This window comes from Episyrphus balteatus, chromosome 1 (assembly GCF_945859705.1).
Source record: "Episyrphus balteatus chromosome 1, idEpiBalt1.1, whole genome shotgun sequence".
Taxonomy (NCBI): Eukaryota; Metazoa; Arthropoda; class Insecta; order Diptera; family Syrphidae; genus Episyrphus; species Episyrphus balteatus.
The window spans coordinates 125545568-125563115 of NC_079134.1; the positions used below are offsets into that span (position 1 = coordinate 125545568).

At 32.9% G+C, this 17548-nt stretch overlaps 1 protein-coding gene across 5 annotated transcripts; it reads left to right on the plus strand.

Annotated features, from left to right (window-relative positions):
- Positions 1 to 1839: 1839 nt before the first annotated feature.
- On the plus strand, positions 1840 to 17075 carry LOC129906817 (transitional endoplasmic reticulum ATPase TER94). Of its 5 annotated transcripts, none has more exons than XM_055982748.1 (7): positions 1840 to 2039; positions 2755 to 2857; positions 14444 to 14697; positions 14766 to 14958; positions 15018 to 16607; positions 16668 to 16825; positions 16888 to 17075. In XM_055982748.1, the coding sequence occupies exons 1-7, from the start codon at positions 2023 to 2025 to the stop codon at positions 16982 to 16984; spliced, it is 2412 nt and encodes an 803-aa protein (XP_055838723.1). In that variant the 5' UTR covers positions 1840 to 2022; the 3' UTR covers positions 16985 to 17075. The 5 variants fall into 5 exon arrangements, with proteins under 5 accessions (XP_055838723.1, XP_055838724.1, XP_055838720.1 ...); XM_055982749.1 differs by having other exon boundaries at positions 16671 to 16825; XM_055982745.1 differs by lacking the exon at positions 1840 to 2039 and adding an exon at positions 2522 to 2647.
- Positions 17076 to 17548: the final 473 nt, after the last annotated feature.

The window sequence follows — 17548 nt, forward strand, 5'->3', positions numbered from 1 at the left end:
ACTTCTGAAATGCAAGTTTGTTCTACATATCCAGCAGTTCAATAATATATAGGCAATGTTGTGAAGTGTTGCGGTATTTTAAAAACACTAATGTTAAAAAAAAACAACGAAAAAAGTGCAAATTTTTTAAGTGTGAACTTCAATTCCTCGGTATGAAAAAATAGAGTTGCATATATATATAATTTTTTTTTAGAATACCATTCATACCTTGATTGTCGATGTCCATATCAAAATTTTTCACCAAAATCACTTTGAAGTTAAAAAAAAAAACACTTAGAAAATTCACTTTTTTTTTAATCGAAAAAACATTCGTGTTTACCCTTCAACAAATAGTCGTTTATTTATTTGTGAGGTGGAGCTTTTCATGGGAAAGGGATGCAACAAACAATAAAATTCGCATTTTCAGCCAGAAATAGACAAGAGTTTCACCCAAGTTCTTTCTGTTATTATTCATATAGTTTAACAACTCTTATAATTTGATGTGCTTTAAGTATGAACCAGTTCTGGGGGGGGCACGTGCCCCCGTGCCCCCCCCCTGGATCCGCCGGTGAAGATGTCTGTGTGGGGCATGGTTTTTTCTGCCTCCATTGGATTTTTTCAAGAGTTAAGACATGATCATGAACAGGACATCGTTGCTGCCCAGTGGAGGCGGCCTGTAAATAAGACGCTGTCAGTGCTAAGGAAATAACGTGTTAAATACAACAACACACCCTCTGGGCTTAGGTAAGAGCGAAAGGCTAAAGTGTTGTTGCATTTAACATGTTAATTGCTTACCCCCGTTAGCGTTTTTTTGTATCCAGTTTTGCCCGATCGTAATATTATGCAAGATTTACATAAGTCTGCATTTCCAGATCTGCATTGAAAGGAGACACCGTATTTAAGAACCACAGATGTTGGATAGAGTATGTCAATCCAGCATAAAGGCCCAACTATAATTGTCGGAAGAGTGCGTACGTTGACGTACGAAAATTCCCAAATACATGCAAATCACATGTCACAGCCATAATAGCGGATTGCTCGGTTTCATTTAGTTTTTTAATGAAAGTCAAGTGAATTCATTTTTGTGTTTCACAAAACATTTATAAGTTTAGTTATTTTATCAAATAAACATTTTTTAAATATTATAAAAAAGATTTATGGTGCTTTCGATTGGTAAAAAATTCTATTTATTTTTCTATCTAAATCTGTCAAAAAAACAATTTTTGATCTGTTCAACTACAATTAAGTAGTCGCAACAACAGTTTTTTGACAGATTTATGTATATCAAATAATAAATTGATTGTTATACCAAACGAAAACACCATTAGTTTGATAAATTTCTGCCTAACACTGCCAAGAATGTGAAATCGTAGAATTACGATTTTGTTTATCATTGCTCAATTCCCTGGTACATCAAAATAAATCTTAATCAATTTGAAATGTGTTTTTTTAATTTATTTCTACATAAAATTTTGTAAGTCTAAAAGAAAATGAAACATGAATTCTCGAAACCAAAAACAACTTGACATAAATGCTTCCGTTCTGTTAAAACAATTATTGGTAAACGGGATGCATTTGACAATCGAAAAAAAACGGTTCGTTTGGTTTTGACATTAACTTCCGTTCCCGTCTTTCTATTATAGTTGGGCCTTTAAAACCAGCATTATTCAATGAATTCTTGTGTGTGCTATAATTTTTTACCACCTCATGAGTACTACACGACACACATAAAAAAATGATGGCAACGCCCTTTACCACTATTAATCATGTTTACCAACCTCCACAATTAACAAAACAAAAAAAAATATTTCGAATTTGCCGACGACACCGCATCAAATTTTCTAATTGTTGGTACCTCTGTTTAGACTTCGATTGACTCAGCGCGGTGGAAGGACGACGACGAAGAAAAGAAAGAAAAAAAAAAGTTCAGCAAACCCAAAAGTTCTCTGTGCATCACGTTTAAAATAATTGCAATAAAAAATTAATTTTTAATAATTAATAAATCACCTTAATTCCAATTTAAATAAATAATATCTACCAATTATGGCTGATTCGAAAAAGTAAGTAAAAATCAAACAAAATGAACTCGAAAATTCACTTTACGACAAAGCCGACACACAGACCAAAGAAAACCACCTTCAATTTTGCTTGTCATCTTCCAATCCAATTCAATTCAGCAGCAGCAGCCAACTTTGCACAAAGAATAAATTTTATATTTAAAAAATAAGTCAAAATTGAAAAAGAAAGTAAATTTCTTTTTATTAAATTCACGGAAACGATTGAAAAAGAGTGAAATAATTTATTGTAAAAATTATTTCATCATGAATTTTCCAAATATTTGTGATGTGGAGTGGCTGAGTGAAATGAAACTAGAAGCTTCTGTAACATCGGCCTTTGTTTCGTGACCAATTTACTTGTTTAAAATGTAGAAGAACTTTTCAACTGTGTTTTTTGACAAAATCTTTCTTCAAACAAAGTAATTTTTGAAAATTATTTCAATAAAATTATTAAAAAATAATTTCTCAATTAATTTTGCATTTTGCCGCTGTTTCTTGATTTTTCTTGTTCATTTTTTTCTTAATTTGCTTATACGTACTCTCGTCTGTCGTGTATGAGGAATTAAAATGGCGTTCATAGAAACAGAAATTAATCGAGCCAATAAATGGTCGTATGTTTTTTTTTTTTCTTTATATTTTGTATTTGCAAAATGTTGATTTTTCTTCTTTTTATCCAATTGTTAATTTTAAATTAATATATTTATTAAATCCATTCTAGTGATGATTTAGCTACCGCTATTTTGAAGAGGAAGGATCGCCCAAACCGTTTGATTGTTGAAGAGGCCATCAATGATGATAATTCTGTTGTTTCATTGTCCCAGGTAAATTTTCTTTTTTCTACTTATAATTTATTTATGTTTATAATGAAATAAGATGTACCCTTTTTTAAGAGTACATATTTTTATTTGATATTCGCCCATTTATGAGTTAAATTTAAGTATACCATGATTGCGTGCAAACTGAACACCAGAAATTAGGTCATGAACCTTTTGTGCAGAGAGATATCTTTAATTTCTCCCTTGTTTTTTGCCCTATTATTAATTATGTTAGAAATTAGTCAAGTATGCAAAAATTTTATACAAAAAAAAATTATATGTTTTGTAGTTATTTTGGAAACAAAAAAAAAGTTAAATTAAAATTAATAGGTAAAATTTAGGTAAACGCATCTAAAAAAAAAAAAAAAAAACATTTTGTTTATCTTATCTGAAAAAATAATAAAAAATATTAGGTATAAAAATGTTTAATTTTAATCTTTAAAGGAGCTATTAATTTTGCTTAAAAAGAAAGGAAATTATTTGATTATCTCATTTCTAACTTTAGACTTTAGCGGCCATTCAACTGCAAATTAACCCTAGTTTACATCCCCAAAAAACTTACTACCTTTCTTGCCTGGGGTGTGTTACACCCCAACAGTTTTCAGCGCATATATTTGTTTAAATTAATGTTCTGGTGAATTATTTACGTTTTTTTTGCAATCGAGTTGACATTAAAATTGTTTTTGTTTATAAATACGTGAATTGTTCGTCAAAATTTAAGGCGATTTTGTAGATAAGTGCGAAAAGCTTTGCAATTTATCAAAAATTAAGTATGAAAATATTGTTTTCTAACATAATTGTTAAAAGTGAAATAACTTTTTAAATGTAATTTTTGTTTTAGTGTCTTATTTACATAGATAAATTATTGAAAAAAATATAATAAAGGTGATGAAAAAGAAAGAGCAACAGCGTTGAGAGCAATGCTAGACTTGGGTTCCAAAACCCAGGAAACAAGTTGGACTGCTTTCAACACAGCACATTGTTGATAAAGTAGTTTTTGGACCTCAAAATAAACCTGTCATGATATTATTCTATAACGGAATAAAAGGAGTCGACTTGTTTGACCAAATGGTATCTTTTTATTCATGTTCTCACCAAACCATTCGGTGGCCCATGGTTGTATTTTACAATTTATTGGATAATTCAGCATTAGCCACAGTTATTATTTTTCGCCATTTTAACCCTCCTTCAAGAAATATAAAGTTATTTCGAAACGAAAAGCTTATCCAACTTGTAGAAGAACAAATGGAAATAGAGTTGGATGATCGTTCGCATCCTTCTATAGAAAAAAAGGTTATCCAAAGCTAGTCTTGATGCTCTCTATGATGCAGTATGGGAAGACAATCGCAGTTTTTCATTCAGTTCACGAGAAGCTTCCACGCAAACAGTTATTGCTTATCATAAAAAAAACGTTCGTAAAATTGCCACCTTTGTCCGAGAGCAGGCGACAGGAAATCGAGATCAACTTGCGATGTTTGTGAAAAAAACACTTGTCAACACCACATCAATACAGTTTGTACTAATTTTTTTCCAGAACTTCGATCTACCTATACCAGAATAAGCTTACACATCGAAATGTTAATTATGATTTACTTATAATTCATGAAAAATAAAATAAACACTTAAAAAAAATTGATTTATTTCACATTTTGATCATTGGGGTGTAACACACCCCAGGCAAGTGTGGACGACCTTTTTTCACACGAAATTTCCAAAAAATCAAATGGAAGCTCTTTGATAAAATAAAGAAGAAAACTATTTAGAAAAAAGAATTTTGTTCACTGATTTTGTATCCCAAGTCGAAAAACTGATTTTCTAAAAAGTTACAAGCATTTAAAAGTCGTCTGGGGTGTATCACACCCCAGGATGTAAACTAGGGTTAAGTTTATAATTTACATACATTTATATAGAATTGACGTCTTTCAATATTTTGTAGGCTATCATTCTAGTTCACATTAATGATCTTTACTAAAAATTGAGGCTTAAAAAATGTGATAAATAAAATTAAGTAAACTGGGATACCTTTGAAAATATCTTGTGTGAGGGGTAGCCGATTCATATTAATATTACCTAAAATAGATGTTCTGTTTATGGAATATATGTACGAAGTCGATCGTTTATTCTTCTATATCTCCATTTCGATTTCCAATATTCCAATCAAGCCCGGAATAAAATAAATTTTATGAACTTAAAATGAATCGGTGATTGTTAAAACAACATAAGTGACAGATTTTTTGAAACCAATTTTATAACGGTTTTGCATTGCTTACGGGTAGAACTAGCGTTGAGAGCAAAACCAACATGATTTTATATTTGAATCATATAAAATATCAAGCTTAAAATACGCATTGAGTGCTAAAACAACATTTCTCTTCTGACATTTTTTAAAATGAGTCTTAAAACACATTAAGGTCCAATTTATTCACTCTCCATTAAGTTTAAAGTCGCCATTAAAAGAGGGATATTTTAAATTTTGTATGCGATTTGACAGTTTTCTAATTTTTAATTTTTAATGGAGACTTTAAATATCATGGAGTGTGAATAAAGTAGTTGATATTAATTTGTTTTTACATTAAAAAAATGTTGTTTCTCACAGTTTTTTTTCGATTATTTACTGTCAGTGAGTTGTTCGCGATCATTCGAGTGGAATTGCATCTTTGAAAATGTTCTTACTTATTTAAATAAAGATATAAATACAGAAAAATCTAAGTTGGACGTTCGGAATCTGTATCAAATGAAAAAACTGGTGCAGTGCAATAACACCCACGGCAATAACCCCTGCAGGTGTTATTTCCCAAATTAAAAAGAAATATCCCCTACAGGCTTTATTTCCTTTTAATTATGGCAATTACACCCGTGGGTGTTATAGCCTTTTCTTTTTTTTTTCCAATTTTAACTAACCCACTTTATAAGATCGAAAACCAAAAAAATTGCAATGCTACGCGCCACACACTTTGAGGAAGGTATGGGGGGGGGGGGGCATGCTGCCCCCTGCAACCCCCCTGCTTGGGCACACTATATGATTTGGGGTGGGTGCGAGGTTGGGTGTAGGGAAATTTTCTTCAAAATTTAAAAGTTTCTTGGAAACCAAAAGAAACTTTGTACATACTCAACCTTGTCCCCATTCAAAATCCTATAGTGAGCCCAAGCAGGGGGGCATGCTGCCCCACTATAACTTCCTCAAATTTTAAATGCCTTTTTAGTGAAAGTGCTTATTATTCACATTCAGAATGAAAAAACAACCGTGAGGCTTAATGGCTTTTCAAAGTTTGTGTTATTGCCACTTTTAAAAGCAAATAAAGACTGCAGAGGATAACTGCATTGCCGCGGGTGTTATTGCACTGCACCGAAAAAACTATATCCCATGCATTAAGAATTTAGATATTGGAGTATTAGTATTGTTAATGCATCTTGCAATGTGTGAAAGACATGTTGAATTTAATTTTTATTTTGAATATGAAATATGATGCTCTGTTATTTTTTTACCGAACATTAAGATATAAATAGAACTCATAATGGGTATAATCTTTTCAAGCCATCAACTTCGAGATTTTGTTCAAGAGTTTTCAAACGATTAATACAAGCAAAGAATTGAAAATCCAAACTGTAAGAATATACTCGTAATTGTTTTCTTAAAGGACATTGAGTCTTAAATGCAAAAATGCATTTTATTCTTTTTTGAAGTACGTCGCAAGGATAAAACTTTTGCGCAATATTATATTAAGACTTAATTACGTCAAAAAATAACAAATTTAGCCGCGGAGCATCGACGTTCCATACAAATTTACCCATTCTCCTTTTTGTTTAATGGTCTTGTATTTTATACATATGTACAGTGGCGACAAAATTAATAGCACATGTACCCTAAAATTTCTAAAATGAAAGTTTTTCGCACTTTAATAACTTAAAAGAGCTGTTTTATTAATGAGGAAGTAAGAACACAGATATATTTGATTTATTAAAAAAGAAATTAAGTACATTGAATTCTTTAACAAAAAATAACAACAAAATCATTAATACAGCTCAAGTTTTTTAGGACAAAATAAATAGCACACTTCCTAAAAACAAAAACAAATTACCAAAAATTTTAACACAGTTAAAAGAAAATAACTACTATTTGGTTGGGTAACCCTTATTATTTATCACAGCATAAAACCAGCGGTTAATAGACGTAACAAGACTCCGAAATCGTTCAAAAGTTACTGAGTACCAAGCTCGTCGAAATTCCTGCCAAAGTTTGTCCAAATTTGAGGTATCAGACCTGTTAATCGCTTTTCCCACGTCACTCTACAAGTCCTCAATAGGATTCAGATCTGGGGACTGGCTTGGCAATTCCATAACACCGATTTTTTGGACGGATAGCAATTGTTTCACAGACTTAGTCTTATGTTTTGGATCGTTATCCTGTAGAAATGTCCACTTTAAAGGCATTTCCTTCTCAGTAAAAGGTAGAATAGTGTTCCTTAGGATTTCCTTGTACTTAAGGTGGTCCATAATACCCTCTATCCTATGAAATGGCCCCACACCATGCCAAGAAAAACATCCCCAAACAAGAATACTAGCCCCATTATCCTTAACAGTCTATTTTTTATACTGCGGGTCACATTTCAACTACCCCACGCGTGGAATTTCCGTATGGGGCATTTAGAAATGCCCCCTATAGGGCACAAGAGCCATTTCCAAATGCCCAATACGGAAATTCCACGCGTGGGGTAGTTGAAATGTGACCCGCAGTATAAAATATAGACTGTTAAGGATAATGGGGCTAGTATTCTTGTTTGGGGATGTTTTTCTTGGCATGGTGTGGGGCCATTTCATAGGATAGAGGGTATTATGGACCACCTTAAGTACAAGGAAATCCTAAGGGACACTATTCTACCTTTTACTGAGAAGGAAATGCCTTTAAAGTGGACATTTCTACAGGATAACGATCCAAAACATAAGACTAAGTCTGTGAATCAATTGCTATCCGTCCAAAAAATCGGTGTTATGGAATTGCCAAGCCAGTCCCCAGATCTGAATCCTATTGAGGACTTGTAGAGTGACGTGGGAAAAGCGATTAACAGGTCTGATACCTCAAATTTGGACAAACTTTGGCAGGAATTTCGACGAGCTTGGTACTCAGTACCTTTTGAACGATTTCGGAGTCTTGTTACGTCTATTAACCGCTGGTTTTATGTTGTGATAAATAATAAGGGTTACCCAACCAAATGGTAGTTATTTTCTTTTAACTGTGTTAAAATTTTTGGTAATTTATTTTTGTTTTTAGGAAGTGTGCTATTTATTTTGTCCTAAAAAACTTGAGCTGTATTAATGATTTTGTTGTTATTTTTTGTTAAAGAATTCAATGTACTTAATTTCTTTTTTAATAAATCAAATATATCTCTGTTCTTACTTCCTCATTAATAAAACAGCTCTTTTAAGTTATTAAAGTGCGAAAAACTTTCATTTTAGAAATTTTAGGGTACATGTGCTATTTATTTTGTCGCCACTGTATATGTAATTACATATTAATAAAATTGCTGAATTAATAATGTTCTTTTATTCATTTCTATTGTTACAACCTTCAACAATACCGCCTAACATATTTGTCTTAAACCTACCGTTTTAAAAATAAAAAATGTTGTGACCTTTGACCACTTTTCACAGATTGTATACAACCCTTACACCAAGCTGTATACCAAAAATCAGCCTGTTACAAATTTTTCCCCTAAAAAATCTATTCTTCCTGGGCTAAGGTACTTATCGGGCGTTTCTATTCATAAAATATGTATGTCTTTATGTTTCTTACTATCTGCATACATAATAAAAAAGATATTGCAAAGATATAAATGGGTCTTGAAAGAACGAAAATACTTCTTATAGAAACCGTTATGATTTATACATATATAAAAAAAATTTCTTCAAATTAAGACATAATGAGCAAAAGTAGTAAAAAACTTTTTTTTTGCATTTTCTAACAAAAATATTTCAAAAACGTGAACTGCTAGGATATTTTTGACTTCGGATTCGATTTCAGCACACCGGAAACCTTCAGAAAAGTATATTTTGGTTCATGTGGGGAAAATCTTCAAATCTTCAAAATAAGTCAAAACACGATTTTTTTAAACTTTCAAACAGTCATAATAAAAACGGGAGCTGATAAGATATTTCTGACTTCAGATTCGAGTTCAGCACATCAAAATCCTATAAAAAAGTATATTTAAGTGCCCGCACCAAAAAAAAAATTAAATTTTGTAGACCAGTGTAATCAGACTACAATATGACAATATGCACTCAAAGAAGGTCATTTGAAATGCATTTTTTCTCAATTTGAGTATAAACAGTCTTTTTTGTTTTAAACTTTATAAAAAGAAAACGGAACTGTTATTGCATTTTTCATTTTTAAACCAACTACGCTGCTGATGCGAAAAAATGGTAAGTCATAATCAACCAGCAAAACGAAATGCTTGTTCTCAACGAAAAAATATTCATTTACCTAGGCTATTGTTGTAAAACAAAAATAATTAAATAAAAGTAAACAAAAATCTTACAAAGAAAGACATTCAATGAAAAAAATGCATAACAAAAACTCAAATGTTATTTTTCCGCACACAGTTAATGTCTTTGAAAATTACTTATAAGCCAAAAATAAGTCGTATAATCAAACGAACTGGTATAATTTTCAATTTCGCTGGTCAAACAGCATACTTCGAACGAAATTTTTTGTTTACAATTTCGTTTTTTCACTCTTGTTTTTGGGATTTTCCGTTGAAGTTGTTGTCAATGGTTTTAATTTTGAACGTTAATGTCAAAAAACTTGCTTTTTTACTGAAAAAAAATTAACTTATTTTGTTAATAATAATAGACTTTCTTTCTTGTTTTATTTTAACAAACGTTAAAGTAAGAAGATAATCTTGTCTATTATTAATACAAGTGGAACGGTTTAGAAAACCTTCATGTAATGGTATTCCGATTAGAAAACTGCCACCACAAAGAAAGAGATGTGCCAATTTTATTTTAAATTCGCTGAATCGCTTATTATAGACACAATACTTTTGATTCGTCAAATTTGTTAAGCAACTCACAAGTCATAATAGGTGTTTTAATTTATCATTTTTACGTTTGTATTGCATTATATGTATTGGGATCTTAGAATCCTAATAGCCGATACCCAGATATATTACAGTTTTTGTCAAAACATACCTACCTGCAATGAAAAACTACCTGACAGCTGTTCCCATAGGATAGTTGTGCATCACAAATTTTGTGGGATTCCTTCTTTTTTTTTATAACAGATGTTTTTTTTTATCAGCTGTTGTTTTATATGAATTACGACAGCAAAGTTATAGATGGATATCTTAAAATGCCTTCATGAGCACATCCATTTACACTTAAACGCCAGTGCGCTCATTACATGGCGATGAACAAAAATCTTTTTTTTAAACTGTTAAACTGTTGTGGTTCGCTCTTGTTTCTGAAATTGTTTGATGTTTGACGTACTAACATTTCAGTAAAAAAAGGTGTGATAACACTGCACAACAAAATTAAACTTTTTGTATGATAAATAAACCAAACAATTCTTTTCCAAAGTTTTTTGATGGGCTGTACTCGAATTCAAATTCAGAAATATTCTAACACCTCCTTTTTTTTAAATATTACCGTTACAAAGTGCAAAATCATTTGTTTTTGAATGTCTTTTTTATAATCCGTGATATTTTAATTTGAAGTTACTGCAGTTTGATATAACGTTATTGATTAAATAAGCCAAAACACACTAACTTAAACTTAAGATATCTCGGATAATAAAACAGATACCGGAAAGATTTTAAAAGTTTTTCAAATAAGAAAAATAGTTCTTATAGAAACCATTAAGAATTATGTTGAATCAATACTAGTGATGGGAACTATCGAACAAAAACTATCAAACTATCGATAGTTGTAAAATATTCATTAATTCGATAGTTTTAAATCATTCATTCTTCTAGTTACTATTTTCATTCGAATAGTTTTTTCATTCAAATAGTTTTTTTTTTTATACGATAGTTTTCTCATTCGAATAGTTTTTTTTTATACTATAGTTTTCTCATTCGAATATGTAGTTTTCTTAAACTGTAGTTTTTTCATTCAAATAGTTTTTTTAAATTATAGTTTTCTCATTGGAATAGTTTTCTCAAACGATAGTTTTGTCATTCAAACAGTTTTTTTATTCGATAGTTTTCTCATTCAAATAATGTAGTTTTATGCTTTCTCATTCGAATAGTTTTTTTATACGATATTTTTTTCATTCGAATAGTTTTTTTTTTTATTCGTTAGTTTATTCAATAGTTTTCATTCGATAGTTTATTCGATAGTTTTTATTCAAATGAATGAACTATTCGATAGTTCAAATCATTCAGTTACTAACTATCGATAGTTCAAATCATTCGATAGTTCAATCAATACTATAACCCCAAAAACAGCCAAAACACGGTTTTCGCACATTCTAACGGTAATAGTTCAAAAACTAAGACTGATAGAATATTTCTGACTTCATATTCGACTTAAGCACACAAAAAACCCATGGAAAAGTTTAGTATACTGTATCCATCTAAAACCTTTTTGTGCAGTGTAATAGGTCCAGAAGTTTACGACAAAGACTGAAGTTTTTGAATGAAATAACAACAACCAACAAACGTTTTGAGGCTGGATAGTATCACAGAAAGAATAAATAAAGCATGCAAGAAGTCCCTTTGAATAAATACCACCATGATGTCTTGGGGAGAAATTTGTAGAAAATGTATGTGCCCGATATGACTCGCAAGTAGCTAGATAAAAAAACTACGACGATTAGCCGTCAATAAAAAAATACAAAAATAAAGAAAATTATATGACAATATCATTTTTAAAACTCTAATGGCTAATTTCATAAAACAATGTTAATTCACATTGAGTCAGCAAAAAGCATGATTCAGAATTCTATACGTACATACATACATAGGTACTTCATGGGTGCTTAAAATGAATTTTGACATATCATGGTGACACAGTAATGAAGTATGGACGCAGCAAATTGTGAATCATGTTCTTGATATTAATAAAACAAATTTGCAAATGTTCTCGGGATGCACTAAAATGCATAGGTGTTCATTGCCATTAGTTCAAAACCAATTATAATAAACTATAGGCTCGTTCCAAATTACCACAAAAAAAAAAAAAGAATTCACAAGAAATGATAAGTAAATCGATTTGCTCCATTTGGAATACTCTTGAGGAATAAGTACTAACTGACTATTGAAAAATTGGCCCTAAGGCAGAGATCAGAAATAAACCTCAACCTTTTGAAAGGTTCTTTAATAACTCTTATTTGTTGCCATTTTTAAGAAAGGTCATAAAATAATCTTTATTTAAAAAAAAAAATTCGGTGAAGGTCTGAGAGAAACCTTTATTTTGTATTTTTTTATGTTTCGGTTAGCCAATGAGAGAAAACATAAATCTCATCTGCAAATGTATCAATTAGAACATCCGTCTCCTGAAATATTCGAAATTGCATTGGTTGTGCTTGTCGTAACAGCGGCTCAAATCACAGTGGAAAGGACATTTTCAACTTTGCATTTTAAGAAAAATGAATGTGTTTATGTTCCTTTGCATCCTGAAAAGTCTGCAGAGTGAAAATAGAATTGCATATCGGGCCTTAAATAGTTTGGCATGCTTTATTGCCCGCTGACCCTTATCATCGACTCTATAGAAAAATACTATTGAATAGAAAAACACCAACCCACCAACAAATTGATTGATTACACTGGTTAACCAAATTAAAAAATAAAAAAACTACACAAACTTAACTATACTTTTTCGAAGCCTTATTTCTTGTTATCAAAACATTATAAACATTTCATTTGAATGTACCCCCTACAACGTTGCAATTCGACCGCGAAGACCAGCATTCAGTTACCCTTAGAAATGGAACACTAAAAACAAAAACAGGGGTCGAACTACGGCACAAGCATACGTAGGTTAACGTATTGTCGTTGTCGTATTGTCATTTTTTTTTCTGTATAAATAGAGAGAGCAACTTCATTGATGAAAAAAAAATTAAAGAATGTATGCTTGGCTTTGGCGTCGAGAGAGACTTTGAAAAACCATTTCTAAAATCTTTCTTGAGGGCTTAAACCCACATTTCTAGCTTAGCAGTCAAACACTTCATCCACTGTACCATTTCCTACCGATATATAAAAAAGATTATTTTTCAAGTCAGCGACAATAAGACAGGAGTAGCTTAAGTCGAAACAAAAAATTGAAAACAAATCCACTGTTATCTTGATTTTCTCTTACGTATAAGTTTGAATATAAAAACAAAATCACAGAGATTAAGCTTTGATTCACGTATAAATGTAGACAAGAGTTGCAGTTCAATTAAAATAGAAACACAAAAAAAAAAAAACAATGTTAAAAATATACATAATTTAAAAAAAATTCTTATGTCAACATAAGCTACTCTGTCATATTCACCCCTATCCATTCGGAGAAAGTTCCGACACGATAGCCCGTTCCGATCGGAACTTACATTTCTTTCAAGGTATCCACTTCTGAACAAAAAAATAAAGTATACAATCGCATTCATTTGACACATGTGTCAGCGTGATTTATTCAATAAATAAAAATCCTTGTGATGCTCAATAAGTCTTCTTAATTTCAACCACCCTCTCTTGCTGAGGCTTTGTCGCTGTTTTTTATTAATCTACACTAAAAAAAAATTAAAATTATATTTACATTTTTATATTTTCTTTTTCTGTGAAACTCAACTTTTCTGAAAATATTCCGCAACTATTTTGTGTCAGAGAATTTCCGATGAAATTGAAAGCACAACTGTCAAAAAGTCTTTGCTACGCAATGCGTAGATGGGCGTCATGTTTCATCGGAAGATTCTCCGATATGTTAATCGGAACGGATACCTCGATAGAAAATTCTCCGATTTCGAACAAATCGGAAAAAAAATGTCTCCGAACGGATACCTCGATAGGGCTGATTGCCATAGAAGTTATAATTAAGAAAAAAGTCACTAATTAAGAAAAAAAAATTTTTTTCGGTAATTTCTAATGTAAGAAATTTTGTTGGAAAGCTTCAGATTCGTGTGCAGCAACGCAAAAAAAAATATTAAGCCATCAAAAATAGCTACACCAGAACATTCCATTTTTATATCAGTCTGAGTAACAACTATTTTTACTTCAACATCAGCACGTCCATTCTAAAAAACAGCTATACCTAGTTTTAAGATAAATTAAGTTATTGTGGATTGAATAAAGCCGAATAAAGAAGTGCGTCCCGCCAAAAAATCAACATCTATAATCAAAACATTGAAAAATCTGCGTAATTCTTAACAGGCTTATTGTAAAGTTTCTTTTATTATTTACAATAAAGCATACATTTTGATATCGACCAAATTTTGCCACAACTTTTTCAGTTTAATAAAAGTTCTGTATTGTGAATATTTGTTTCTCAGAGATCATAGAAAAGATAAATAACAGAATCAAAATCTTAAAAAATCTTTTGACGAAAAACCTTTAACTCTAGAACATAAATACCAACCCAAACTCGTTCTAACGAATCCAAATTTGTATAATTTAATTTTAGACTAAGATGGATGAATTGCAACTGTTCCGTGGTGATACCGTTCTCTTAAAAGGAAAACGTCGCAAAGAAACGGTTTGCATCGTCCTGTCCGACGATAGCTGTCCCAATGAGAAGATCCGCATGAATCGTGTTGTCCGAAACAATTTGTGTGTTCATCTTTCTGATGTTGTGTCTATTCAATCATGCCCTGATGTTAAGTATGGCAAGCGTGTACGCATCTTGCCTTTTGATGATACCACCGAGGGTGTTACTGGGTTAGTATTTAAAAAAAAAAATTATACTTCCACAAAATGTCTTAACTTGAAAATCTTTTGAATTTCAGAAATTTGTTTGAAGTTTACTTGAAACCATATTTCCTTGAGGCATATCGTCCCATTCACATGGGCGACAACTTCATTGTACGCACTGCGATGCGTCCAATTGAATTCAAAGTGGTCTTAACTGATCCCGAACCATATTGTATTGTTGCACCGGAGACTGTCATCTTCTCCGATGGAGATCCAATTAAACGAGAGGTAAGTTTTTCAACACGAAATCTTATCAACAAAATACTTATTTTCGTCTGATGTTTTAGGAAGAAGAAGAATCCCTCAATGCTGTTGGTTACGACGACATTGGAGGCTGCCGGAAACAACTGGCCCAAATTAAAGAAATGGTTGAATTACCACTTCGTCATCCATCGCTCTTCAAGGCGATCGGTGTTAAGCCACCTCGTGGTATTCTTATGTACGGTCCACCCGGTACTGGTAAGACTCTGATTGCCCGTGCTGTGGCCAACGAAACTGGAGCATTCTTCTTCCTCATCAACGGTCCGGAGATTATGTCCAAATTGGCTGGTGAATCTGAATCCAACTTGCGTAAGGCTTTCGAGGAGGCTGAGAAGAACTCCCCGGCCATCATCTTCATTGATGAAATCGATGCTATTGCCCCCAAACGTGACAAGACACACGGAGAAGTCGAGCGTCGTATTGTATCGCAGTTGTTGACTTTGATGGACGGTATGAAGAAAAGCTCACATTTGATTGTTATGGCCGCCACTAACAGGCCAAACTCAATTGACCCTGCCCTACGTCGTTTCGGACGCTTCGATCGTGAAATCGATATTGGTATCCCCGATGCCACTGGACGTCTCGAAGTACTGAGAATTCACACCAAGAACATGCGTCTGGCTGATGATGTTGATCTAGAGCAAATCGCTGCTGAGACACACGGTCATGTGGGAGCCGATTTGGCTTCATTGTGCTCGGAAGCAGCTTTGCAACAAATCCGTGAAAAGATGGATCTGATCGATCTTGAAGATGACAAGATCGACGCCGAAGTGCTGGCTTCTTTGGCTGTCACCATGGATAACTTCCGTTATGCCATGACAAAATCAAGCCCATCTGCACTCAGGGAAACGGTTGTCGAAGTTCCAAACACAACCTGGACCGATATTGGTGGTCTGGAGAATGTCAAGAAGGAACTTCAAGAACTGGTGCAATACCCAGTCGAGCATCCAGATAAGTTTTTGAAATTCGGCATGCAGCCAAGTCGTGGTGTGTTGTTCTATGGACCACCTGGTTGTGGTAAGACTTTGCTGGCCAAGGCCATTGCCAACGAATGCCAGGCCAATTTCATTTCGGTCAAGGGCCCTGAACTGTTGACAATGTGGTTCGGTGAATCCGAGGCTAATGTTCGTGACATTTTCGACAAAGCACGTTCAGCTGCACCATGTGTTCTCTTCTTCGATGAATTGGACTCGATCGCAAAGGCTCGTGGTGGAAATGTTGGTGATGCTGGTGGTGCTGCTGACCGTGTCATCAATCAGATTCTCACTGAAATGGACGGTATGGGAGCCAAGAAGAACGTGTTCATTATCGGAGCAACCAACAGGCCCGATATCATTGATCCAGCAATCTTGCGTCCCGGACGTTTGGATCAACTTATCTATATTCCACTTCCGGATGATAAGTCACGTGAAGCTATCCTCAAGGCTAACCTGAGGAAGTCTCCTCTGGCCAAGGAGGTCGATCTCAACTACATTGCTAAGGTTACACAAGGATTCTCTGGCGCTGATTTGACTGAGATTTGCCAACGTGCGTGCAAGCTTGCTATCCGCCAAGCAATCGAAGCCGAGATCCGTCGGGAAAAGGATAGAGCTGAGAATCAAAGCTCAGCCATGGATGTAAGTTTTCAGGTTTTGTTTTGTTGATAGAATTTGTTAAAATTACATTTTAACGTTAAGCAGATGGACGAAGATGATCCAGTTCCAGAAATCACTCGCGCCCACTTCGAGGAGGCAATGAAATTCGCCCGAAGGTCGGTGTCTGACAACGATATCAGAAAGTATGAAATGTTTGCACAGACACTTCAACAATCTCGTGGTTTTGGATCAAACTTTAGGTATGAATATTTTATCTAATTTTAATTTGATCTTAAAATAAAATTTATATTTCTCGAAACAGATTCCCATCGAGCTCAGGACCATCATCTCAAGGAGCTGGTCCAAATGCTCCCGTGAATCCGCCAGGTGACAATGGTGACGATGACCTCTACAGTTAGATTTTTGTCTTAGTTTATAATTTTTTAATAAAACACAAGTAAAAGTAATCCCAATTGAATACAAAAATAAAACGAAAACATTATTTAATAATTTGTATGTGGTAAGGCGGTCATATTAAGGCAAACAACAATATTATTTGTTATAACAATTAAGTAAACGGAACAAAATACATTCTGCAAAAAAACACCATAGTTAGAAAACAAAACAAACAAACAAAAATATATAATTAAACATTTCTACTAAGCATACATTCATTCAACAAGCGCTGAAACCCCACAACATTCAATAATTATTGCCCGTTTCTCATTTGGTATGCAAATGGAAAATATTATTTAAATTATACAAAAAAAATTATATATATATAATTCTTATGAAGCAAGAAAAACATTTTGGTAAAATAAATTATTTCATTTGAGAAAACAAAAAAAGAAAACACAATTCATTGGTGTCTTGGTCAGAAGATGTTAGATATTGTTCTTCTTTTCGTTTGTTTATTTTTCTATTTTTTTTTTTTTTTTTTCTTACGAAAATCACGTTTTTCCTCGCTGGTTAGTAGTTGTACA

Excerpts from the sequence above, each read along its gene's own strand:
- LOC129906817 (XM_055982745.1), top strand. The coding sequence starts at position 2,604 with ATGGCGTTCATAGAAACAGAAATTAATCGAGCCAATAAATGGTC. Across the intron at positions 2,648-2,754 it reads AATCGAGCCAATAAATGGTC|TGATGATTTAGCTACCGCTA; the intron begins GTATGTTTTTTT and ends AATCCATTCTAG. Across the intron at positions 14,698-14,765 it reads ACCACCGAGGGTGTTACTGG|AAATTTGTTTGAAGTTTACT; the intron begins GTTAGTATTTAA and ends TTTGAATTTCAG.